At 39.4% G+C, this 27598-nt stretch overlaps 2 protein-coding genes across 3 annotated transcripts in view; one reads left to right on the forward strand and one right to left on the reverse strand.

Moving 5' to 3' along the window:
* cpne3 (copine 3) overlaps positions 1-9139 on the reverse strand; it is a 38025-nt gene extending 28886 nt beyond the window's left edge. Inside the window, exons 1-2 of one of the 2 annotated variants that reach the window (XM_062980207.1) lie at positions 8902-9139; positions 2329-2463 (exon numbers count right to left, since the gene is read on the reverse strand). The gene's annotated coding sequence lies outside the window, so the exon portion shown is untranslated. The remainder of the gene's footprint in view (positions 1-2328; positions 2464-8901) is intronic. The other variant, XM_008108421.3, reaches the window with a different exon arrangement.
* A 205-nt stretch (positions 9140-9344) lies between these two features.
* Positions 9345-25980, forward strand: rmdn1 (regulator of microtubule dynamics 1). Its single transcript, XM_003219535.4, has 10 exons — positions 9345-9573; positions 15281-15398; positions 17211-17298; positions 18674-18833; positions 19159-19248; positions 20183-20238; positions 20786-20873; positions 21401-21431; positions 22701-22834; positions 24260-25980. The coding sequence occupies exons 1-10, from the start codon at positions 9463-9465 to the stop codon at positions 24296-24298; spliced, it is 915 nt and encodes a 304-aa protein (XP_003219583.1). The 5' UTR covers positions 9345-9462; the 3' UTR covers positions 24299-25980.
* Positions 25981-27598: the final 1618 nt, after the last annotated feature.

The raw sequence follows: 27598 nt of genomic DNA on the forward strand, positions 1-27598 counted from the left end.
ATAGATCAACTATCTTGGATGAACAAGCCGCTTCTAATGCAGAATATGCCTTATGGGTAGAAGATATGGGTAGAAAATCATCTTTCACATATCAATTTACTATACTCAGATATACCTATACATATATCACTAATATCAATTAATATAGCATTATCATTGTTTTTTTATCGTGTGCCTTGTGCAGATGTCATTTCAGACTTACGGTGAATCTATCACACAGTTTTCTTGGCAAAACATTGTTCTGCAGCAAAAAAAAATTTTTTTTAATGAGTCAATGGGTTTCTATGGTTGAGTGGGGATTCAGAACCTAGTCTCCAGAATCACAGTCCAACACTGGAACCTGGTGCTTTACAAGAAAAAGAACAGCAAAATAGGGTGGAGAATAGTCCCTAGCCACCCTGGGATTTCAATCTAAAAACAGAGCACAAAAGGAAAGGGGGTGGCAATGGAAAAGAGGATTAAATCCAGCAGAAACCGCCTCTTAGCTCACTTTAAGTAACTACCATTTGGAGGGAGGGGCTTCTACTTGATTCTGCACCTATTTAGAAGACTCCGTTTACAAGTCACGTGTATACAGCTCAAATATTTACCAAATAAACTTGATGCATTAACTTGTTTAACAGGCTGAACTACTAGCTGTCTGTATAATAAACACAGACATTAAAGAATACTGCTTCAAGCACCCAATGCCATGGTTTTTACCTAGAGCAGTGGTTCCCAACCTTTGGTCTGCCAGTTGTTTTGAACTTTAACTCCAGAAACCCTAGCCAGTTCACCAGCTGTTAGGAATTGTGGGATCTGAAGTCCAAAACACCTGGAGGACCAAAGGTTGAAAACTACTGACCTAGGTAAAAGATGAGGGGGAAACAAGGTGAACAGTAAAATAAGGCTTTGTAAAAAGAGCTTCACTGTCAGAGTTTCTATACACTGTGTTGTGCCTGTAGACATTAGTCTAGAAAACCTAATTTCACCATGGGATTAGTAGCTTTCTTTATGCCAATAAAGCACAAGGCAATGCATGTCTGCTCAGAAACCACACTGATTTCAAGGAGTCTTATACTCAGATGAGTGAGGGCTGCAGCTTATTTCTATTATGCAACATTTACATTCCTGTTATAAGAACTACATTACCCCCAGTTACTGAATGATGCTGATTTTACTTACTTACTTTTACTTACTTATGCTGATTTCAATGTACCATAACACTAAAATTAATCTACAGTTTTCTAAATATAAATATAAAATCTGTCCAAATCCTTTTAAATTGTGCTTTGCATTTTCCATGAACGCAGAGTATTAATTTACAAATAAACAGATGAAAAGATGGGCTAAATTTGTATTCAAAATACTGTAATGAAGAAACCCATCTTTACACATTTCTTTATATCAAGTACATGAAGGACAATTCAAGATGCAACCTGAAGCCTAAATTGCATTGTATATGGCCTAACTATTTGGATAAGCCACCCTTTCCCCAAATTTCAGAATCAAAGGTTATCAAACTTGCTGACATCTAATCTCGTCAATTTATTTTTTGAAAACTTGAAAGTGTGTTTATTATTTCATGCCATTTGGAATGGTCCTGACAAAATTAATTCCTTATCATGAATTCTGAACTTATTTTACAAGCACAAAAATAACTGAAACACCTGATTGGGGTGGTGGTGGTTATATTTTGTTTTGGTTATTTTTATAAATACTATCAACTGATGTGGTAAATCACACTTCTGGTGTAGACCAGAAACCTCTTTCTGTCTTTTCAGGGTTTAATGGGTTGGTACAACATGCTTTCATACTGAATAAAAATGGAACAAATATTTATCCCATGACAGAAACAATGTGGGTGCCAGGCTACAAATATTTATGCCACAATAAATTTGTTGTGCTTCGTGACTTATATTGACTTATTAACAAATGTCATTGTGACTGTTTCATTACATGTTCCAAGTTTACATTGCAGCTTACACAATGTAGGTAATACAATTATACATAGTAAGGCTTGGAAAATACTCAAAATGTCCAGTAAAGGCAAACTTCATCTAATATGATTTCTATTTTCATTTCATACCAATGTGAAGGAGGAGGAAAACATCTCAAAGACTACACTTTGTATGAAAGCTCATATTCCCCTGAAATATAATTTTGGTTAAGTTTTTAGGAGGTGACCACGTAGCCTCAGATCTCTTTTATATAATGAAAGAAAATTTAGAACCTGCCCACTGCTTCATTAAAAAAGAAAATAACCTGTCATTTTTTGTTTCAAGTGAGCTACTAATTACTAATTAAATGCTGTACTTATGTTTTTAAGACCAATATCTGCAGTCTTACCTCAGTGAACAAAGGCTCTGACAACAATACTCTTTTTAAGTCTTTTTATGTCTGTTCCCGTTTCTTCCTCACAAAGTTGGAAGCTATTTAGTAGCATAAACACTGGAAGAATAGTGAAACTGGGGAAGAACCGACCTGGGAAAAAATGAGGGGTTGATACTCAACATGGATTATCAAATGAATGGTCATTCTTTGTAACTCAAGAAGCAATTCCCATATACATAGGCTAAGCAAGGGAATAATACACATCTGTATGAATGGCTTATGCAGTTATCCAGAAAATATTCTAACTGATCCTACTGTGGCCACAGATGCCTGCCTGCAACAGGTAAAGTACACATCAGCTCCCCCCCCCCCCTCCCAAATCCTTTAAAGCATGGATCTATAACCGGCATGGACAAACTTTAGCTCTCCATTTGTTTTGGTCTTCAATTCCCACAACTCCTAATAGATGGCTGGGATTTCTGGGAGTTGAAGTCCAAAACACCTGGAGGCAAACGTTTGACAGTGCCTTATATATAAATGAGAACTATGTTTTTAAAATAAATATCTGGATCTGCACTCAATGCTTTTTTTGAGTCTAACGAACCAGTGTCTGAAACTATTTTTTGAAAGTAGTCTGCAATCTAATTTGTGCTTTTTGATCTGCTATTATGTCTGAAGTTAAGACAGCCACATTACTCTGCCACAAGAGACTGCTGGGTCTCTTGAGGCAGAGTAATGTGGTTGTCTTGAATTCAGGAGTTGTTATATCTCAACAGCTCAGGAATGTGATTGTCTTGAAACAGGAGTTACTGTATTTCAACAGCTGGGGTGCCATGGCAACAAAACTTATAAAGCAGGAGACAAAAAGCAGATATCTAACCCAAAGCAACAGTTTGCCTGGTACACTTTAATCATGTTAAAAAATCATCCTGCCTTTCTATATTTAATACTCAAAGAAATAATAAATCACAGAGTGTGATAAAATCTCACAAAACAGAAAATGATTAAAACATGCAGTTAGCTAGGGCTCAAAAGCATCAAAATAATGAAATCATGCCATAGGACAGATAAGTATTCAACCTGAAAGGACAAAGACCTTAAAGAACAGGAAGTTAAAAATAAGAAAGGCCTTAGAAAGTCTTCAGGATACATCAGGGTTTTTAATTAGGTTGACAGAAAACACAATTTTATAGACACTCAAACCCAGTATACGGCTATTAAGAACCCACAGGGCTAAAAAAAAAAAAAAAAAAAAGAGAGAGAGAGAGAGAGAGAGAGAGAGAGAGAGAGAGAGAGAGGGAGAGAGAGAGAGAGAGAGCGAGCTACTGGCTATATATATGATTATGCAAACAGAATGCTGGATTAGGGTGGAACTTTGCGCTCACATAGACAGACTTTTCTTATCTAAAAATTGTTACATATGGTGACTGCACATTATTGATTTCATGTCAGTGACCAGCTGTCCCATCCTCCATGATGGGTGTAATCTAATATCATTGAGATATCAGAAATATCTCAATGATATTTGTGCATGGGGAATACTCAGATATCAGAGTATTCCCCATGCACACAATATTCCTTTCTAACTAGGACTCAAGTAATTTATCTAAGAACAGCAGAGCATGATTTTCTCCTCCCTTGTTTGACTGAACTGAAGGGAAAGTGCCAGGTGAAAAGTTCTACCTAACGCTTGGACTCAAAGCTCATCCATGTCAGATATGAGCCACAGTCCTGGTGTTACCCAGAGTACCAAGCAAAGTTACTGGCTGAAATTAAAAATACAGCATACAGTGTGTCCAACAGAAATACGGGTACAAGGGGAAGCATAAAATACATATCCTGAAAGACACAGGGCTGTAAGTCTGCAAATCATCACACCTGTTTAAGTCCACATACCTGTCTTCCACACTTTTCATGTGTAGTATGGAAAACTCAGAGCCAATGTGACTGCTGTACATTGCTGCTCTGTAAAGTTTTTCCGTTTGGTGACCTGAAGTAAATGTGGCAAAAGCAGATGTGGTTGGACTATTGACTCCCTGCATTCTTCACGATCAACTCTGCTGGGTTAGAGCTGCAGTCTTCTCAAGGACTGCATTTTGCCAACTCCTACATATGTCAAGTGTTCTTGTGTGTACAGAGACAGAAGTTATTAGATACAGCCTTCAGAGCCTTACACACCCATTACTGCGCAAAAGTCACAAGTGCTGTAGTTTCCTTTTTTCTGTCAAATTTTAGTCCACACCACAACTGTCTACTCCCCTTAAATCTGACTGAACATGCAAGATTTCAGGCCACAATCTTCATTATTTCAGATTTGCTTCAAATCAAATGCATTTTTTTATAAATGAACCCACACAAGCATGCTTTAACCAGAAGCAAGTTAGCTAAATAAATAAAGAAATAACTTATATTTCTCGGAATCAAAATCAATAGAATGCTTTGTAGCCCCTCAAAAATTAACAACCCTCATCCCCTTGTCCTTTTTTCTTTGTGTGAAAAAATGGTTTTGGGGGGAGTTGAAATGCATAATAAATACAATGGAAAAAAATTAACAAATGTTATTTTGTGATAAGCTTCCAAGGACTACTACAAAAGCTCCGGCCCATAATAAAATAAGTTAGTCTTTAACGCTGTTATCTTTAAAAGGGGAATCCTGGAAAGAGTATGTCGTAATGTAAACGTATAGCTGTACTGTCATGTAGGTCTTTGATGATCTTGCTGCAAGGGACAATCAGGATCACCATAATCTAATCTTCTGAAGAATCAAAATAAAAACTAGTATTGTTGTATGTCTTTCGGGCTGTGTGGCCATGTTCCAGAAGCATTCTCTCCTGACGTTTCGCCCACATCTATGGCAGGCATCCTCAGAGGTTGTGAGGTTCCATACCTCACAACCTCTGAGGATGCCTGCCATAGATGTGGGCGAAACGTCAGGAGAGAATGCTTCTGGAACATGGCCACACAGCCCGAAAGACATACAACAACCCTGTGATTCTGGCCATGAAAGCCTTCGACAACACAAAAACTAGTATGTTGAGAAGAGGAACCAGAGTGGCATACTGGTGCGAGCACAGGACTGTGGCTCTGGAGACAGAAGTTTGAATCCCTACTGAGCCATGAAAACCCACTAAATGACTGTGGATAAGTCACACACTCTCAGCCCCAGAAAACTGTTGAAACCTTTGGAGCTCCATAAATTGGAAATGGAGGCACACAAAAACATGTTTAGAAACACTGAGCAGGTCCTGCTATGCTAACTGGGACTTCAGGTGCATTTACAGTATAGAATTAATACAATTTGACCCCACTTTAACCATTGCTCAGTGCTTTGCAATCCTGGAATTAGTAGTTATGTCGGGCACCAGCACTCCTTGGCAGAGAAGGCTTACAACACATGTGTCAAGGCCAAATCCAACCCACCATGTCATTTTATGTGGCCCTCCAGATGTTGGGCTACAACTCCTGTATTCCTTATCATTAGACATCATGACAAGAGCTGATGGGAGTTGTGATCTTTGTTTTGTTGAGTGAGGACAGTGGGGTTTGGATTTAGATACAAGGCTTCTGGATATGATGTCTGACTTCAAAACATCCTTTAACCTTTCCCCAGCTTCAGACCCACAAGTGCTGTTGGGTTGCCATTCTTATTATCTCCAGATAACCCAACATAAGAGTTTTCCTTCAGTAACATCTGGGGATCCAAATTTGGTAAAAACTAATGAGCACCAATCACTATGTTAAAAAGAAATAAGTTAGCCCTTTGTATTCATTAATTATCTGTCCATGGGTACAATTGCCCTTTACAGGCAACAATAAGGCTTTTGTGGCCTTCAATTAAATTGAGTTTAAACCCCTGACTTAAAGTCTTGTAAATCCACAACTCTCAGGATTCCATAGCATTAAGCCATAGCAATTAAAGTAGAATCAAACGGCATTCATTCCATAGCATAAATATTAGTGTGAGCATTGGACTACGACTCTGGAGACGGAGGTTTGAATCCCTCCTGAGCCATGAAAACACACTGAGTGGCTGTGGAGAAGTCACACATTCTCAGCTCCAGAAAACTATTGAAACCTTAGGATTGGTTTTAACTGGAAGCCTTCTCCAGTTAGACTTAACTGGAAGTCTAATTTCATTTCAAACAGGCAGTAAGAACCTTCAATTTTTTTTAAAATGGAAAAACTGGTTTAGATTTTATTTTCCATGTGCATTGAAAATGTTCTTGGCATGCAGGCTGAATTTTCCAGACATTTTCCAGAGAATTCCCGATTGTGGAATTCTCTGCCCGCGGAGATTAGGCAAGCCCCCACATTAGCAGCCTTCAAGAAAGACTTGAAAACATGGCTCTTTCGCTGCGCTTTTGGAGAGTAACCATTTTATATTTCTTTTCCGTTGCTCCCCCTAATATCTATCCTCCAGAATACCCCACTCCCTTATGACCCTGTTCGCTGTGGTTTTTATTTTTATGTCTTTCTCACCCCGAGTTTTAACTTAATGTTCATGTGGTCTGCCCTTGTTTTTATTGTCTCCTTGTTTTATTTTCTAATAGATATTATTTACTGTATTGTTTATTGTATTGTGTTCTGCTGTTCTTTTATATGCTGTTTACATTGTATTGTTTTGGGCGTGGCCCCATGTAAGCCGCCCTGAGTCCCCGTTGGGGAGATGGTGGTGGGGTATAAATAATGTTTTTATTTTTATTATTATTATTATTATTATTATCAGGATAAACTGCAAGATCCAAGGAGGAAGGAGGGAAAAAAAGAAATTGTGTTCCCAAGCCTTTCTGTTCCCAGCATGATTTGACTTGTTTCCTTTCTCCAGGCCTCACACATCCAGTTCCACACAACTCCATCAAATGTACTACCCTTCCATTAGAATGTCCTGCCTCTCTAGTCCTCTAACCCAGGCATGGGCAAACTTTGGTTCTCCAGGTGTTTTGGGCTTCAACTCCCACAATTCCTAACAGCCTCAGCCCCCTTCCTTTTCCCCCTCAGCTGCTTAAGCACCTAGCGGGCCAAAGTTTGCCCATGCCTGCTCTAATTCCTTCCATTAAAGCAAAATATTCTGTCATCAGATGCACCTACAATGAAAAGTTTGATTCTACTTTAACTGCCATGGCTCAATTCTATGGAACAGGACTTGTATGTTTTACAAAGTCTTGGGCCTTCTTTGTTAAAGAGGGCTGGTGCCTCACCAAACCACAAATCCCAGGATTCCACAGCTGTTCTTCTTCTTCTTCTTATTATTATTATTATTATTATGTTTTATTTATACCCTGCTTTTTCTCTCCACAGAGGAGACTCAAAGTGGTGTCAACATGCATTAATTTTGCAGTGTAGATCCACCCTTTGTGAGGTTAAATCACATTAACTAACTGCATTTGCAGCCACCTTGATTAACACTTAATGGCCTTGCAGCTTCAAGGCCTGGTTAAGTCTTGCCTGGGGGAATCTTTTGTTAGGAGGTGTTAGCTGGCCCTGATTATTTCCTGTCTGGAAGTCTCCTGAGTGTTGTTCTTTATTTACTGTCCTGATTTTATAGGTTTTTTAATACTGGTTGCCAGATTTTGTTCATTTTCATGGTTTCCTCCTTTCTGTTGAAATTGTCCACATACTTGTGGATTTCAACAGCTTATCTGTGTGGTCTGACATGGCAGTTGTTAGAGTGGTCCAGCATGTCTATGTTCTCAAATAACAATCAGGGCCAGCTATCACCTCCTAAGAAAGAATTCCCCCAGGCACTAAGTAGCCAGTCCTTTAAGCTACAGGTAATTAAATGCTAATCAAGGTTGCCAATTATTACATTCACACTTGCCTCAAGCAGACAAAGAGTTCTTTCTCCCACTCTGAACATGCCACAGTTATATAAATCCCAATTGCCTACTTTCCAACGGATCTCACAATCTCTGAGGACGCCTGCCATAGATGTGGGCAAAACAGCAGGAGAGAATGCTTCTGGAAGATGGCCATACAGCCCAGAAAACTCACAGCAACCTTAGCAGTTATTATTATGTTTATTTATACTCGGCTTTTTCTCTCCACAATGGAGACTCAAAGTGGTGTCAACATTCATTAGTTTTACAGTGTAGATTCACCCTTTGCGATCGCACTAACTAACTGCATTTTCAGGCACTTCACAGTTTCTATTTTAGCATATTATCTGAAGGAGAAAATAACCCAAGGCTGCGTCTTCAGCAAGGCAATTAAAAGGAAGTTTTCCTCAAAACTCCTTGTAAAGTTCAGCAATGGAGAAATGACCCAGCCCAAAAGCCAGTTAATCCTGATTTGAGGATATAAATATATTACTTTAGGCTACCCCAGGCATGGGCAAACTTGGACCTTCTCTCCAGGTGTTTTGGATTCCAATTCCCACAATTCCTAACAGCCTCAGGCCCCTTCCTTTTCCCCCTCAGCCGCTTAAGCGGCTGAGGGGGAAAAGGAAAAGGCCTGAGGCTGTTAGGAATTGTGGGAGTTGGAGTCCAAAACACCTGAAGGGCCCACGTTTGCCTGTGTTTAGGCTACCTCATGCTTTGCATCTAATTTAAATATTATCTTCATTATTTCTTATTATGTATATGTACAAACCTCCCCTAAGCAGCGGTTCAAAGAAAAGGGCCTCAACCAGCTCCACAGAAACGACGCCGAACCCACGAAGGCGAAGATGCCATAAAAAAACAGGCCTCCCAGATACTTAATTGGGGCGGCGCCTCCTACGTAACGCTGTTCCCTCGCCCTTGTGTAACCACAGCAACCGCTCCCAAAGGGGGAAGCGGGCGAGGAGGAAAACTACACTCTGCGCATGCGCCCCAGGGTCTTCGACTCAACCAGTCTAAGTTGTTTTTGATTGTTTCAAATCTCCCTCCCCCGCCATAATACGGGGAAGGTCACGTGACGGAGCCCGTGTAAGGTACGCTACTGAGTTTGCTTACGGTACCTCGTGACGTCATTGGCGCGCGGGAAATCCAAGAGCGGCGATTGGCCAAGAAATGGGCGCCGCGAGCGGCGGAACGGAAGCAGACGCGGCTCGTGTACCACTCCGGCGGCTTTTCTCAGGCGGACACATACACACCCGTGTTAGCGGTGGGCTTCAGCGGTGACTATTTCCGGCTTTGATTGGGTCGAAGGCGAGACGATACTCCTCTGGATATGGCGGCGGTAGCTACTGCGGTGACAGCGCGGTGTTTAGTCAGAGCTGCCTCTTTGGTGAGGCGCCGGTTCTTCTTCAAGGCCCCGTTGCTGAGTCGAGACGGATGCGAGGTGCGGTTACGCTTAGTCTTCCTCCGGTTTCCCAAGTTTCTGGCATCCCTTCCGGGGTTGGGAAAGTTGTTTGATAGGGATATGGCTCCCATATAGGAACGCCTCGAAAGAGAAGTAATGCAGGGTTGTTGTGAGTTTTCTAGGCTTTATGGCCATGTTCCAGAACCATTCTTTTCTGACGTTTCGCCCGCATCTATAGCAGGCATCCTCACAGCATTTGAGGTCTGTGTTGTCGAAGGCTTTTATGGCTGGAATCACTGGGTTGTTATGTGTTTTCCGGGCTGTGTGGCCATGTTCCAGAAGTATTCTCCTGACGTTACGCAACCTCTGAGGATGCCTGCCATAGATGTGGGCGAAACGTCAGGAGAGACTACTTCTGAAACATGGCCATACAGCCCGGAAAACACACAACAACCATTTTGAGGTCTTTTGGAAACCAGCCAAGTGTGGTTTATATATATACAGTAGAGTCTCACTTATCCAACGTAAACGGGCCGGCAGAAGCTTGGATAAGCAAATACCTTGGATAATAAGGAGGGATTAAGGAAAAGCCTATTGAACATCAAATTAGGTTATGACTTTACAAATTAAGCACCAAAACATCACGTTATACAACAAATTTGACAGAAAAAGTAGTTCAATACACAGTAATGTTATGTTGTAATTACTGTATTTACGAATTTAGCACCAAAATATCACGAAATATTGAAAACATTGACTACAAAAATGCATTGGATAATCCAGAGGCTTGGATAAGTGAGACTCTACTGTATGTGGAATGTTCAGGGTGGGAGAAAGAACTATTGCCTGTTCGAGGCAGATGTGAATGTTTCGATTGGCCACCTTGATTAGCATTAAATGGTCCTGCAGCTTCAAAGCTTGGCATCTTACTGCCTGGGGGAATCCTTTGTTGGCAGGTGTTAGCTAGAAGACTTTTTTTTGACCAACCTTGATAAAATAGTGAAGAGTAGAGACATCACACTGGCAACAAAGGTCCGCATAGTTAAATCAATGGTATTCCCCATAGTAACGTATGGATTTGAGAGCTGGACCACAAGGAAAGCTGAGCGAAGGAAGATAGACGCTTTTGAATTGTGGTGCTGAAGGAAAATTCAGAGAGTGCCTTGGACCACAAGAAGATCCAGCCAGTCCATACTCCAGGAAATAATGCCTGACTACTCACTGGAGGGAAGGATATTAGAGGCAAAGTTGAAGTATTTTGGCCACATCATGAGAAGACAGGAAAGCTTGGAGAAGAGAATGATGCTGGGGAAAATGGAAGGAAAAAGGAAGAGGGGTCGACCAAGGGCAAGATGGATGGATGGTATCCTTGAAGTGACTGGCTTGACCTTGAAGGAGCTGGCAGTGGCGACACTGAGAGAGAGCTCTGGCATGGGCTAATCCATGAGGTCAAGAAGAGTCAGACGACTGAACAAATAAACAACAAACAGCTGGCCCTGAATGATTCATGTATGGAATTCCTCTGTTTTCTGAGTCTTGTTCTTTATTTGCTGTCCTGGTTTTCGAGGTTTTTTTAATACTGGTAGACAGATTTTGTTCATTTTCATAGCTTTTTTCTTTCTGTTGAAATTGTCCACATGCTTGTGAATTTCATTGGCTTCTCTTGTGTAGTCTGACATAGTGGTTGTTAAGGATCCTCTCACCTCTGCAGGAGTCTACCTTATACCATGCAGCTGTGGACAAGTCTACATAAGGACCACCAAATGCAGCACCCAAGCATGAATCAAGGAACATGAAAGGCACTGCAAACTAACTCAACCAGAGAAGTCAGCCATAGCAGAGCACTTGATGAACCAACTTGGACACAGCATAATATTTGAGAACACAGAAATGCTGGACTAGTCTAACAACCACTGTTAGGAATTGTGGAAGTTGAAGTCTAAAACACCCGGAGGGGCAAAGTTTACCCATGCCTGATCTACACTATAGAATTAATGCAGTTTGTCACCACTTTAGACAAGTGCATTAAGACCACTGATACAACTTCCAGCACTGGAAATTGATTTATGATCTTCCACAGTCTCAAGAGAGAGAAATGTTGTCTGGATGTTGCACCTCTCAATATCACTAGGCATGGGACAGCAGTGCCATGCAGAATCACATATGGAAGGATTCTCTCTGCTCCCTTGTTTTTCTCATGCTTTTAGTCTCCATATCTATGGGTGCATCTACACTTTGTAGTTAATGCAGTTTAACAACACTTTAACTGCCACTTCTCCGTGGTAAGGGATCACTGGAGTTGTATTTTTAAAAGGCCTTTAGCCTTCTCTGCCAAAGATTCCTGGTGACTCACCAAACTACAGATCCCAGTATTGTGTAACGTTGAGCCATGGCAGTTACAATGGTGTCAAACAACATTTATTTTACAGCATGGCTGAACCCCATGATGCTCAGATCTTATAGTAGTGTTAGTATATGCTTCTTAAACTTCCAAACAGCAACACATTTCAGGGACAAGTGAGAAATAGTCAATGAAAGTTCATGATATGTAGTGTTATTTCATATCAAACTGCATACTTTGGGCCCCCAAATCTGCCCTTGACTTAGATATGAGGTCAACTTATATATGGTATACGCTCGGCAGCCAGGATTTTAACTGGAGCAAATTACAGGGCGCGTTCAACTTCCCTGTTTAAGGAGCTCCATTGGCTGCCGTTTATTTTCCGAGCCCAATTCAAGGTGCAGGTCATTACCTACAAAGCCCTAAACGGTTTGGGATCCACCTACCTTCGTGACCGCATTTCCCCCTATGAACCTGCACGATCTCTTCGCTCGTCGGGGGAGGCCTTCCTCTTGCTCCCACCACCCTCGCAGTCGCGGTTGGTGGGGACGAGGGAGAGGGCCTTCTCCGTCGTGGCCCCGGCTCTGGAACTCACTCCCCAGGGAGATCAGGCAGGCCTCTACCCTCCTCTCCTTTCAGAAGAGCCTGAAAACTTGGCTCTTCCAACAGGCCTTTGGCAACTGATCTAGTAGGATCGACCTGTTGCCTATCCATTAATAGTCCCGTGTGTACGCCTTCCCTAGCACTTTGATGGCTATGACAATTTGGATAACCACCCCTCTTTGATGATATCGACATAACTAGCACTTTTGGCCCAGTTCCTCTGGATCTAATCCAAGATTTTATCATTATATTTTTGTATGTGATTTTTTATTGTTTTTATTGTTTGATCTGTTTTATTGCTTTGTTTTTATATTGTTGATGACTGGGCTTGGCCCCATGTAAGCCGCCCTGAGTCCCTTCGGGGAGATGGGACGGGGTATAAAAATAAAATTATTATTATTATTATTATTATTATTGTAGCTCTGATGTATTCAGGTACACTTTGTAATCGCCATATAGAATTGTATAAATACTTTCCTCTTTGTGTGACAGCTTGGTGGTTCTGAGACCCCAGACAGCTTTTTGCTGTAAATACATGTTTGTGATCATCCAATCTTGTCTGACTGAAATGTTTTAGGGAGAACAGCAATATTGTAATAAACATGTTAGCCTTTAAGGTGTTGCAGGACTCTGTTTTCATTGCAGCAATCAAAATATGATTTCCTCTTTGGAAATTACCTAAAATACATGGCGCACAAAGGAATGAGGAAATATGATAGGGTGGGAGCATCATGTTAAGTTTCATGTTATGACCAGTTTTGATTTGTTAAAATTTATATTTAGCTCATTTGTTTTGCAATATTCTGTAAAGTTCCTAAGTTGGTGTATGAGCCCTGGTCTGAACCTGAAGAAGATGGCTGTATCATCTGCATACAGTAAGATGGGGACTCTCCTTTTACCCAGTCTGGATAGGTGACCTTGTGGATCCATCATGGCTTCCTCAAGATCATTTAGGAATAAGTTAAACAGAGTGGGAGCTAAGATACAGCCCTGCCTTACCCCTTTGGTCATTTGAATTGGTCCTCAAATTTAGCCATGGGGACTGCATCAAACCTTTAGGCTACTATCTCTGTAAAGTTCTTTAATTAGAAGGAGCAGTCTTTTATCAGTTAGGTACTTATCTAATTTGGCCCACAATAGAACACATTTTATTGCAGTGCCGCTATTATACAGTGCAACGTAGCCAACTTTTATATCCAGTCAGCTCCCGCATGACCAATCATCCCCCGTAGAGGATTGTTAGATATCTTTTTAGAGGACAAATGCCACAGGGTGACTCCCGTAGTGGCAAAATTCCTCGCAGTGGCAGAGAGGCTGAGGAAACAACTAACCTCTGATAGGGATATCTCTTGAAACCATGTAGATGTATCCTGTACAATGAACTTCTCCTGAGACAGGAAAATTCAAAATGACTGTTTGTTCTCTGATGGGTCTATGGACTTGAATAAATGTTGTTATGACCAGCTGGAACAACAAATTCAAAAAGCTTAATGGAATGGTCTTTCAGTCTGAAGGCAGAAACTAAGCACAACCCTGACTGCCTTGAGTCTCTTTCTTTTCCAGGCTGATTTTACAAAAAAAAAAAGCCTTTGGCCATAACATTTTATAGCTGTGCAGGGAAATTCTAGTGTATAGTATTTGTTCTGAAATCCCAGTGTGTTCAGTAGTGCAAAAGATAAGTGTGTGTAGCAGGAATGAGAATTTTATGGTCCTCCAAATGATGTTGAACTTTAGCTCCCAGCATAATTGGCTATGCTAGATTATGCTTTTGGGGTTATGATTAGATTTGGAGAGCAGGGAGAAGCATACATTGTGTGCAGCTTATAAAAATGTATTTGGATGGGAACTAAGTAATATGAAGTCGTGTTTTATGTTTATGAATTAATATTTATTGACTGTTCCCTTCTGAGAATGAATTCACTGAAGGGAAAAGCATGTTCTTTTTTAGCACACGAGAGAACTAAAATCTTCTAGGTGTAGTATAATCTAAATGCACTGCACTACCAATTCCTTGTATTGAAAGTATTCTAGGGGGCCTCACTAGGCATTGAGTGGGTCCCATATCCCATTTGTTCAATTTCTGTCTCTTCTGTGGGCACAGTCTAAATAATGCACATTCTGTCTTTTTCATGTGTACATGAGATGCTTGTACCACACACACACACAGTCTTTACCACTCCTTAATAGATTTGATAGATTTATGCCTTCAAAGGCTCTTCTTGCTCTGACAGGGCAGCTTTTGAAAGTGCTTTCTGTGTCAAACGAAGTCCAACTGATAACAATTTCACAACAAGGGGGAAACACATTAACCCACGCTAGAGTGGTTATTTTAGAGTACAGGAGGAATCGTGTCTTTAAAAAAAACATTTGCCCCAGTCGTGCTATATAATCAGAATCTGAAAAGATTGCATTGAGATTAAAGCACTGTATGGTGCTATTTTAACTATGTTTGTTTGGCAGTGATCTGTATAAAAATTATTGAGCTTAATGTTCTGGTCTATCAGTATGAAGACCTGGTTAATGATAAATCTCAAAATAAACATGGATTGTGTGTCATAAAACTCTTTTAGGTCTCATGCACCTTTAAAAGTTAAAACTGGTGCTGAGAGTTTAAAATGTATTTATTTTATTTATTTACTGTATTTATACCCCATCCTTCTCAAGAGGACTCAGAGCGGCTTACAAGTAGACAACAATTCAAAAACATACACAGAAATAAAATAAAAATATTCTGTTTGATTCAGTTTATTCAGAGCCAAATAAATACATTTAGAATTATAGCTTTAAATTTTTCTTCACTAGGTGCTTGAAAAATCCAGATTTTTCAGAAGAGGACTTGCATTCTCATTGTTGCCTTACTTTGGCTATGAAACATATTTATTAATCTCTCGGTCTTCTGTGGTTCATGCTGAAGTGCAGGGTAAGTCGTTACAAAAAGTTTGAAGACACTCAGTTTTTCTTTCCTATGTTGAAAAATCTGCTTAATCTTTTTCTTTATGTGTCTTTTAGTAATAAAAGATATTAAAAAGAAAACAAGAGGTTTCTTCAGAGAAGCTGGAATTTAGACATCATGTTTTATTAGTCTTGCTATAGTTGTATCTGTCCCTTTTTGTTTTTGGTCCCATGAAAACCTAATATCACTAGATGTGGAATTGCAATGTCATGCAGATCAACTAAGGAGTTATCTACATTGACCATTTAATGCACTTCAAAGCATCTTGAAACTGCAGCAGCCTGACAACAAACTCCCACCAAAGAAAGCCTTTAATGTACATCATTGTTTTGTGATTTGTTATCTGGGTAATCATCTTCACAGTGAAAGCACTTTCTTCAATGCTGGTTCAAAACTTCATTAAATTATCAGTGTAGATGGGGTCTATGTGATCTGTGAAAGCTGGGGGAAAATAGGGTACTATTGATTATCATTACACCATTTACATTGGAACAAATTTGCATATGACTTGGATTATAGTTATAAAAATTGTTATAATGAGTATTATAAATATTCAAAAGCACTGGACGAGGCCCCTTCAGCTACTCCGATGCAGGTTTTCTTTGTACAGAAGAGGCAGGAGTGTGGCTTTCCTGGTATAAGGTCTGGTCTGGGTGCTCTGGTTTTTAACTGGTTTTTAACTGTTTTGATGGATTTTAACTGATTTTTTTTAGTGCTCTTTGTGTTTAATTCTATTTTAATGTTTGCATATTTGTATATTTTAATTTGTATACAAATGGTTTTATGTCACGCTGCTTTGAGTCCCCTTTGGGGAGACGAAGTGGGGTATAAATAAATCTTATAACAACAACAACAACAACAACAATAATAATAATAATAATAGTGTTCAGCTGCCATCAGCTCTAACCAACATAGCCAACTATAACAGAAATTAGTTCTAGTTGAGCAACATCTGGAAAAGATGTTACACTTTCCCCCATCCCCATTGGAGTAATTAAAACTTTAGTCTAGATGTTGGTTTTCAGAATGCTTGCATAGGCATAAATATTGTAAGGGCTAATTTAAGTAACTAATTCAATATAGTTTGGGAATCTGTTCTGAAAACATTCCCCAAAATACACTGGAAATCCACATGGGGAAAAGCTGTTGGGATAGAGTGAATGAAAAAGGTCTCCTTTCAGGTTGTTTGCTTTTAAACCCAAAACCTGAGTTTCAGGTTTAAAAGTAGCCACTAGAAGTTCTCTCAGCCATTGGGAATTGAGAGTTTCCAGTGAGGGCAAAAAGACCTGATACACTACAAAATGGATATTGTTTAATTCAAAGACATATCCATGTTAGTCTGGATCACTGTGCAAATGGATTTTCCAGCACCTTTGAGGCAGAGAGAAAGAAGTTGGTAGCATAAGCTTTTTAAAGACTTTTGTCTTTACGCATTCAAGCAATCTCCCCCAAAGTTGTGTCCTCCAGATATCTAATGGCTATGCTGACTAAGGATATTAGAAATTGCAGTCCAAGATTTCAGGAAGTTGCAATGTTGAATATAATAGATAAGCATGTTTTACATATTCAGATTTTATACAAGATAAGTAAGGTGATCATTATCATTTAGTAATGGGAAATAAAACTTGCAAAACTACAAAATGTTGTTTCGCAAATTGAGCAACAGTTTGTTATTTTTTCCATAATAGGAACTTGCACCCCCACCCACTCCTAATATTTTACATTCAAAGTAGGTCAAATAATACATTCACAGTTGTTTCTGTTTTCTTCCCTTTTAAGTTGATGAAATTCTAGATCAAGCAGACTATCTATATGGGAGTGGGGAAACCGAAAAACTTTTTCAGTTACTGGATCAACACAAAAACAGGTATGTTGCTTTAGCAGACTGACTTTGCACACTGACCATAGGCTCAGAAAGTAGCCTGCCAATTCATAGTGGGAGCTTTGCTTGGTTCCTAATTTTTACTGGGAGTGCAATATTGGGCCATTAAATTAGTGCTGTCTAGCATTTAAAAGCACATGAAGGCAAAAACAAAGAAGAAAGACCAAATGTTTGCCTTTTGCCACTCACTCAGGAGGTGGTTTCTTTTTTATAGGAGCTAAAGTGAAGTACCCCCATTGACCCTTGGATAAGCTGGGGGAGGGCGGGAATTGAGTATGTCAGAGTAATTTGCAGCACAGCAGTAGATGGAGTCAGTGGAACACAGAACGAAGTGATATCCAGAAATTTTGGTAAAACTATATACAAAGTTTTACTGTACAAGACAAACAGACTTGCAGACAATAGACACAGGACTTAACATCTAGGCAGACAGCATTCAACTGAACAGAACTGATGCAATCAGCAATGCACACACACTTGTGTCTGGATACTCCCCAGCTCCAGCCACACATCAAGGTCATCACAACTTCTCAGTAATTAACCCTTTCCAGACTATAGCACACTCTGGATGATGCAATCAGTATGCAATACAAACCAAGACACAAATTGCATTTAAACACTATCAATACACAAATCCCACATTAACAGAGTAATGAGGGTAGTTATCACTAGCAGAAGTGTGCAGTTTTTTAGTTGTAGGAAACTACTCCTCTGCCATTTAGGTGTTCTTTCTCTTTTTTCCTACATTCCTTTCTTTCTCTAATTAGTTTTTTTCCTTTACTATTTGCTCTCTTTCTAATTCTAGCTGCATTCCAGGCAGAAAGCCCTTATCTCTCTGTCTCCTCGTAAACTCTGTGAAGTAGCAATATAGGGAGAAGTATAACACTTAAGAGACTCTTGGAAAAAATGTATGCTCAGGGTTGCCTGCACCTTTGACTCTGCTGGTCTTAGAAGGTTAGGGAAGTCTGACACCTATTGACTGAAGTTAGAAATGTATTATGGATAAGTAAAATTATTTTTAGAAAGAAAATAACACTAGGAATGTATGCTGAAGGGTTACTAAAAATTTGTGAATGTGACAAATGTATTTGTGAAAAACTAATGCTGACTCTTATTAATCACTCCATTATCATTAAGATATCTACAAATGAACTCCTATATAATCTGCTCTAATATTTTTCCTGGTATTAAGATCAAGATGAATGGCCTGTAGTTTTCTGGATGTTCCTTTTTATTGTTTTCAAAGAAAGGGTCAGTGTTTGCTTATCTCTTGTGCTCTTGCTGCCACATACTTTGCAGTGGACTGTGGACGATGACCTGGCTGTGATTAGCATATTCTGTTATGTTTCTTTATTACTAGTGAGAATGCACAAGTGCTATGGCGTTTGGCTCGAGCATTGCGTGACTTTGCTCAGCTTAGTCATACTCCCGAAGAAAAGAAGAAGCAGCTGACCTATGAAGCTCTTGAGTACGCAGAGAAGGCACTTGAGAGAGACCCATCATGTTTTAGTGTGCACAAGGTGAACAATTCAGTGAGAAATTTGGCATTGCTTGTTTTCAGCATGTAGAAGTCCCTTGTAGAAAGATGGCTTCTGTTGAAAGGGACATTCTCCCATAGCTTAATAAAATCTTTACCAGAAAGTGGTACTGTTGTGGATGATTTTATTCTGTAACTGAAGAACTGTGTCTTTTAATTTTAAACATGGATAGGAATTTTATATTTCTGAATATATATATATATATATATATATATATATATATATATATATATTGCATTTTTGTTGCTCAATATTCTTATATATGTTAATATTTTAAGTAAACTGTTAAACTCTCTTTTTTATTTAGTGGTATGCAATCTGCATCAGTGATGTAGGGGATTATGAAGGAATAAAGACAAAAATTGCCAATGCTTTTGTTATCAAGGAACACTTCCAGGTATTTAAAGGCGCAAGGTTTCACTTAATATTTTGATATCTGTAGATATTCATTTGTGGCACAAACCTCCAAATGTTTTGTGAAAGAACCTTTTCAGACCACAAGCTGAAATACAGCGCTTAAACCCATCATGGAGAATGAATTATTCTTAAATAACTTGGATTATGCTTTCTGTCTTCACTTACTACCAGCATCTAGGCTTGAATCCTTTGGCTTCTCCTCCTCATTCTCACTTTTCAAGTTACTTGTAGCCACATTACACTGCACATTAAATGTTCATTCAGTAACTCCCTCTGCTCTTTCTGTTATGGCACCACTTCTGGTGAGGATGACTACCCCCCAGAGGTGCTTTTCCCTCTCTAGAATGACCCTCAACTTATTAATGGGTCATATCAAAATCCATAATTTTGGACCTCAAACCTGCTCTCAATTTCTATATGAGCGTATAGTATAAACTCAACATTGTTGAGGGTGAAGGAAGAATTTATTGTAGCTATGGGGAGCATGGGGCTCTCTAAATCTTGCTAAACTTAATGAAATGATAGACTTGCGTAACATGAAATCTGGCTTTGTGTGTAATGTAAATACAATATGATATGTGAGGTGTTGGAGAGGTGAGAGCATAGAATGATAGAGATTAAGGGTAGTTGTGTCCAGTGGTGGGATTATATAAATAAAGTCTTGCCCAGGAACCACAAGGGAATCTAGAAGGTCCTTGCACTTGTTGGCATATCACTGGGATGAGTGGAGGGCCATGCATTTGATGGCTGGGGTGGAACAGTCAGACAACCCACACATACTGAAAATCCCAGTAGCCCTAGATAGCAAGGTCAGTTATGAGGAGTGTGGAATTGCAGTCCAACATCTAGAGGGCCACATGATTCCCATAATAAACTGGCAGGGCATCTTTTCAATTTTTTCTTTTTCTTGACAGAAAGCAATTGAATTGAATCCAAAGGATGCTACATCCCTTCACCTTATGGGCATTTGGTAAGATAAGTTCTGCACACAAATACTAGTACTACCAAGTAGCTAAGGTTGCAAAACTGCACAGTGGGTTAATTATTTGCAGCATTTCCTTGGGAAAATAATCTACCCTTTTGTTAGTGGTTTGTGAACAGCCTTAGAAAATTTCTGCTCAATAAACATTATCTGAATCAAATGAACAATTTTCACTCATTGTATAGGAGAGTCAGAAAGACTGGACTATTGTTCACAGACAGAATCATTAGGTTTTAGGATTAGTTTCTGAATGTTATCTGTTAGAAATTGAGATGTTAATTCATTGTCAGAAACACTGAAAATTCACAGTGCTTAATTTATTGAATTATTAGTTGATTCATTGTGTCTCAATCAATGAGATAAAAATGGGATAATCATCATCTTCATCTTAATGGGAACTATTCTTAATCTCCCTAAGTGTCCTAATCATGTGATTTTGGGGGCTTTGGGAGATCCATGTAGTTCTCCTGAAATATAGAAACAAAATGTAAAAATATCACATAACTTGTGATATTTTCTTTTGCATTTGTTACAGGTGTTACACTTTTGCTGAAATGCCATGGTATCAGCGCAAAATAGCTGCTGTTTTATTTTCAACGCCACCCAGCTCCACATATGAAGAGGTATAAAGTCCCAATAGTTATATAAAGGTGTTACGTATTGGAAGGGAAGGGATGGATTATTTTTCACCTGGAACGGTAAGCCGGTAATACTGAAGAATGGAACGAAGTATGCCCCCATTGTATTTTTAGTTCTATATGTTAACGTATACATTAGATCTCTAATGTTCAATGAAAAGGTTCTGCATTGCGTGGTGTAAATATATGACAAATTAAAATAATAAACATTGAGGGGATGGCATAAAAATCACTGCTTTACATAGAGCAGCATTTATTACCTAGGGTTTTTTTTCTTTTGTACAGTTGATTGCTCTCTGAAGCATGTTAGCTTTTTAGTAGAGGAATTTGGATTAAACAAATCAGGGCTGGGAATCATATTGTTTTTCAGACGTTAAACTGCAAATCCCAGCAGACATCAACAACCTAGCAAGTGGTAAGGAATGCTGGAACTTACAGTCTAGAATCTAGATCACTTATTCCCAACCTGAATTAAGCACTATGCTATTAATTTCAATGTTAATGTTTTGCAGGCTTTACGTTACTTTCAAAAAGCCGAAGATGGTAAGTATTGTAACATTGTAAGAACTGAGGCCCATTTGTGCATAGACAGTAATATTATTTCAGAGGCAAGTTCTGAGAGATCTGAATGGAGGGAATAATGGGACATTCCACCTATGTGGATTTTTTCATTTTTTCTGGAAGCAATGTTTAGATGGAAGTAAACGTTAGCTGTTCACTCTTTCTCAGACATACTTTTTCCACAGTAGGGGACCTTGGCAAATTTCAAATAGAAAAGTTAGAATGTTTATTTGCAGTCATCTTCAAATTACTTAATTAGTTGTGTAGTATTCACAGCAGTAAATATATAGACGTATTCCACTCTTAAGTGATTGGGTCAACACAGGCCTTCAACAAGCCTGATACAAGGATCATAGCCAGCGAAAGTATTTAAAGCACTGTACATTTGTATATACAAATGTATTGGGTGAAATCACACATATAGCAAAAGGACAGAAATTCTTCCTGGAAACACTTCTTTGTGCTCTTTGGCATCCTACTGTGGAAGGCCCTTCTAACATGGGAGGGATCACAATCAAAGCAGCTAGATTTTAGTCATTTTTATGGTGGTTCAAATGCAAAGAACATCTTAATTCTGTGGGTTGCATAATTAATGTAAGTCATACAAGAACAAAAATTCTGAGAAATGAGTTGTATTTCTTTGTTAAGAAAGAAGATACCACTTGTTTCTAGCTTAAAGCATAAATGAAAGCATTTCATTAACCAGTACAGTCCTGTAACATGTTGGATATATATACTGAAATCATAAAATGATGTTTCTAAAACTGAAAATTTGTAAGTTTAGGACTACAGGCAGTCCCCGAGTTACAAAGATCCAACTTATAAGCAACACATAGTTAAGAACAGGGGTGAGACAATAGGAAGTGAGAGAAATCTACCCCTTGGAAGGAAAATTCATTCCTGAAAGAGTTACCATGGGGAAACGGTGTCTCCACTGAAGCTTTATCCCCTATCCTTGTTTCCACAACAAGCCATATTTTTCTAAATCCAGTTATCACAGGGATATAAAATGAGGTAAAATCTTCTGAACGGGGCACAGATAGCAAAACAAACACAAGGGTGTTAACCCTTCCTTATACTATCCAAAGCTTATATTTATTTGACTAGAGGTACACTTAAAAATGCACCTGTTCTGACTTACGTACACATTCAACTTAAGAACAAACCTACAAAGCCTATCTTGTTTGTAATTTGGGGACTGCTTGTACTGCATAATGAAGTAAAACCTCTTTTGTTACTCATTTTCTGCAGTTGAGCCGAATTTCTATAGTAAAAACTTGCTCTTCTTGGGGAAAACATACATGAAATTAAACAACAAAAAGATGGCTCTTTTATGGTTAACAAAGGCTAAAGAACGAGTATCGCACACAGAGGAGGACAAGCAAGTGAGTAATCTGATCATTTAAGTGATCGTGCGAATCTAATATTCCATATATTTTCAAGCATTTTTGAAAAAAGATGCTGGAACAAGATCCGATTCTCTCTTTCCTTCATCTTAAAGTGGTATGAAGAATCAGATATGAAAATAGGAAGTACCTGATCACTTTAGAATATGTTCTGATAACTTGACTGTAGGTTACCATCGATGTTGTGTTCCCTCTGAAGATTATTATGGTATTCTAGAAAGGTCTGGGATGGGAAGCCAAGCCATATGACGCAACATGAGATAGTCAAAGGAGATTTATGGATGCTGGAAGACACTGTAGAGGAAAAAGATGAACTTTGCTTCCTGGGGATTGCCAAAAGAAGGTGGATTATTTAGGATGTGAAAAGGGCATTGGCAAAGTTTTGACCTCTGTGATCAATTAGCCACCCTAAGACAACCGCAAGAATGAGAGACATTTAGCAAAGAGATCTCAAATATGTTAAATTGGCTCAGAAGAGGCTTATCAGTAAAGGTTAGTTTCTGTGTATACATATTTAAGGCTATATTAAAATCATGAACTGCTTGTGTTTTAGTGCACAGTCTATCAATAGCTTAACTGTATAAGGAAATTAGTAGCTTTGACTAAAACTATGTGAACATGGAGCCAGCGAAAGCTTGCTATTAATCTTTCTGCTAGAAATGGACTTTAAAGCCTCCTGGAGGAAAAATCATATTGAAATTATTATTTATTATTATTATATTTATACCCTGCTTTATCTCTCAAGCAGCGATAATTCCAGCCAAGGCATGAATAGGAAAATGAGTAGACTAAAAAGTCACAAAGAACTGTAGATATTGGTTATTAAAGGCTTGTAAAAAGGTAAAGGTTATCCCCTGACGTTAAGTCCAGTCATGTCTGACTCTGGGGGTTGGTGCTCATCTCCATTTCTAAGCCGAAGAGCCGGCGTTGTCCGTAGACACCTCCAAGGTCATGTGGCCGGCATGACTGCATGGAGCACCATTACCTTCCCACCGGAGCTGTACCTATTGATCTACTCACATTGGCATGTTTTCAAACTGCTAGGTTGGCAGGAGCTGGAGCTAACAGCGGCCGCTCACGCCGCTCCCGGGGTTTGAACCTGGGACCTTTCAGTCTCCAGCTCAGTGCTTTAACGCACTTCACCACCAGGGCTCTAAAGGCTTGCAGTGATCCTTTAACATGAGACTAGCTGGAGGGTTTCTTCATTTTTGTTCACAGCAAACCATACACACTTAGGAAATTTGTTTAGCTGCACAAAGATTTGAACCAAGTCTCATTTGACTAGTTAAATACACTATGCCACAGTGATTTCATTACTTTAAGGCAAGTTATTTTGAGGCTAGGAATAAAGGTTGCCAAAGGTTGCCATAAGGACTTCACTTAGGTTCTTCTCTTCAATTTCAGGTACAAAAGGAAGCTTTGGAAATTCTCAATTCTATGTGACAAGATTACTAAAATTCTGATCAGAGCAATAATATGCTAACCTTTGACGTGGATGGTATGACTACAAGAAAGAAGGCTGCATCTCTAACAAGCAGAAATTATGGATGTTACTGAAATTTTTCAGATCCATATCTCTAAATTGAAAAGATATGTACAAATACTCACCTGCCATTTGGTTCTGAGTTCCTACCGTAACCTGCTAATATGATCTGAAATATTTCGAAATTTTGGAGGACACACTATTGATTTTCAAAGATCACTCAAAGCCAGAAGGTTCATTTTCATTTGGACAAAGAATGGAATGTATGCCATTTCTCAATCAATAATTTCAATTGATAATTTTCTACAGCACTGTGAGGAAGCAGGGGTACTTTTATGGAGTGAGGTGCCCCATCCATTACCATAGTAGTATCTGCTAGAGACAGACTTGAGTTTTGTAGCTTGTGGAATTTGCAACTACCGTAGTGCCTCTTAAGCTGTCTTATGTGAGGCTCATTCCACAGTTATGTGGGACTGACCCTGTATTTCATTCTTGGAAACTTGTGGCAGAAATGGAGCTTATGGCTATGCCAAACAGCAATCAGCTGCAGCATTTTGGGAGTCAGTAACAGGGCCTGCCTTGCCAGCTACCCCAGCAATTAAAAAAAATTCTAGATTCTTAAGTGTAGCCACCAACATAGAAATCATGAAAAGTAGAAAATGTGAAAAGAAATAATACTTCCCTGCTCTTTTGAAGAATTTTTTCAGGGATCTCCAGGAGGTCCAAAATACTACTTATGCAAGGTTTAACTGGCCTGGATGTTTGATTTTTCATACGAAATGTGCATATGGTTAATGAAGTCGAATGCTCTTCGATGTCAGCACCTGTCCTTATTCCTTTTATGTGGTTTTTCCACACTGGTACCATTTTTGTTGTTTTTAAAGAAGTAATACCCTCAAACATATCTGCTTTGTTAACTGAGGTATACCTGTGATTTGAATCCATTGGTTCATGTCATGAAAAAAACAAGTTTGCTTCATCTAGTAATATGGAGCGGGATTACCTTCTGTTAATTCTTGTTGGTGTTGTTTAAAGGCTTCTTCTTGGTCTAACTTGACCAGATGCATCAACTTGGGGGCAAAAGACAAGACACTTTGACCAGCTTTGCTCTAATCCAGGACACTCATTTTATGAAGCCCAAATCTTAAAACTCTCCTGAACACACATCACTCAGTCTCTCAATCAGAACTGTTAATAATGCTGCCCAGCAAGATAGTTTACCCTGACCTACCTACATCGGCTTCAGTATCTGAATTGTCTTGAGTAATCCAATTGCAAATCCAGTGCTTTCTGAGAAGGGAACTGGGTGTGCCAGCCTTACAGGAAAACTTTTGAAACAAGCAGCTATAGAGTTCAAGTGGTTAGGTTTCCCTTATGCTTTTACCAATCGCTTTTTGCATATGTTTATTCAAGTTTGTAAGACCTGATGATAACACTTTCATTTACAGTCCAGTTGCAATAAATATTATAATTGTCAAATTCATTAAATTACTGCTTGAAACTGCTAGAATTCATTTTAGTAAGATCAGAAGAAAAGTGAGGTAAATGCTGACAATTTTTCAATATTTTTAGCATTTATTCAGTAAACTCTGTATGTTCTATTGGCATAAACTGAAATGAGAATAAACATCTCTATTAATAATGTTTTGCAGTGATATTATTTCTACATGTGCCTCCAATCCTGCAACTAACTTAGTGACAGTTGACTTGGTTGGCCAGACACTGTTGGCTCCTGTATAGTATTTGGCCAGAATTAAACACTTGACTATAAAAATATTAGAAAGGACTACTATGCTAAGCATTATTTAGGGTTTCCACTTCATGGGAAAATTTCCCAATCCCTCTGTGGTGCCCAACAATGGAACATTCTGCATAACAAATATCCTATTTATATCCTACTAGCTGTGCCCGGCCACGAGTTGCTGTGGCGTAGTCTGGTTTTGAAAAAAAAAAAGTAACGAAGAAGTGGTGGTATTTAATATTATGTTATATGTACAGTATGCATAAGGTTGTGTGTGAACTGCAACTCGCATCATGCCTGGTTAATGGCCACAAACTTCATCAGTACTTAAAAGTCTGTTACGTTGGGCAAGTTTGGTCTAGATGCAGCACTGCTGGGGTTCAGTGTGGTCTCTGGTTGTAGGGTAAACTTGAACTTCCATTATGGTGAGTCAGTTGTCTCAAACCCCTCCAGTAGCGTATTCCTGTTTTCAGTGTTGCCCTGGTTTTAGAGTTTTTTTAATGCTGGGAGCCAAGTTTTGTTTATTTTCAATGAATTTCCCTAGGTAGGAAGCAGCCAGGCAAATGTGGTTTATACACCTCTGGAATAATGTCCAGCGTGGGAGAAAGAACTCTTGTCTATTGGAGGCAAGATTAAATGCTGCAATTAGTCACCTTGATTAGCATTCAATGGCCTTGTAGCTTCATAGCCTGACTGATTCCTCCCTGAAGGAATCCTTTGTTGGGAGATGTTAGCTGGCCCTGATTGTTTCCTGTCTGGAATTCCCGTTTTCAGGGTGTTGTTCTTTATTCACTGTCCTGATTTTAGAGATTATATTGTTCTGTATTATTATACCACAGTAATTTTTATATATTTCTAATCTTATATTATCTGCTTTGAACTGGATTATATGAGGCCCCTTCTACACAGCTGTATAAAATCCACACGGAACTGGATTATATGGCAGTGTGGACTCAAGATAATCCAAGTCAAAGCAGATACTGTGGATTAACTGCCTTGGCATTCTATGTTATATAGCTGCGTGGAAGGGCCTTGAGTCTACATTGCCATATAATCCAGTTCAAATTAGATCTGTATTTTATAGGCAGTGTTGAAGAGGCCTAAGTGAAACCTGCCTATCCTCCGGGCGCCTCTGGCCGAGGGGGTTGCTATAACATGAAGGGAGCAGGGCCTAAAGGTGGCGTGGCCTACCCTTCTGACGGGCAGCCTGGAGAATGGCTCTTCATCATCCTCCCCCCTCCCCAGCTTTCTAATTGGAGGTCTCTGTGTACCTGTGTGTGCGAAGAGGGAGGAAAGCCCTTCTAAGAACAGCCCTGGCAGCTGGCTCTCTCTCTACCTGCTCTTCTCCATGCACCGGGCTCCGACAGCGTCAGCTGTAAACACAGTCACCCCCCTCAGGGCAAGTGCGAAGAGTGAAGGGAAAAGGGGACCATTCCAAAAAGGGAGGGCGGGGGGGGGGGGGGATGAAAAATACAGGCCAATACAGGTTTTTGGGGGGGGGGGGGGTGTTGAGTGACGG

The sequence above is a fragment of the Anolis carolinensis genome, chromosome 4 (genome assembly GCF_035594765.1).
Source record: "Anolis carolinensis isolate JA03-04 chromosome 4, rAnoCar3.1.pri, whole genome shotgun sequence".
NCBI lineage: Eukaryota > Metazoa > Chordata > Lepidosauria > Squamata > Dactyloidae > Anolis > Anolis carolinensis.

Bases quoted from the DNA above. Each gene is read 5' to 3' on its own strand.
- rmdn1 (XM_003219535.4), top strand. From the start codon at position 9,463: ATGGCGGCGGTAGCTACTGCGGTGACAGCGCGGTGTTTAGTCAGAGCT. The intron at 9,574-15,280 runs GTGCGGTTACGC...TTTCTTCACTAG, and splicing joins TGAGTCGAGACGGATGCGAG to GTGCTTGAAAAATCCAGATT. The intron at 19,249-20,182 runs GTATTTAAAGGC...TTTTCTTGACAG, and splicing joins TTATCAAGGAACACTTCCAG to AAAGCAATTGAATTGAATCC.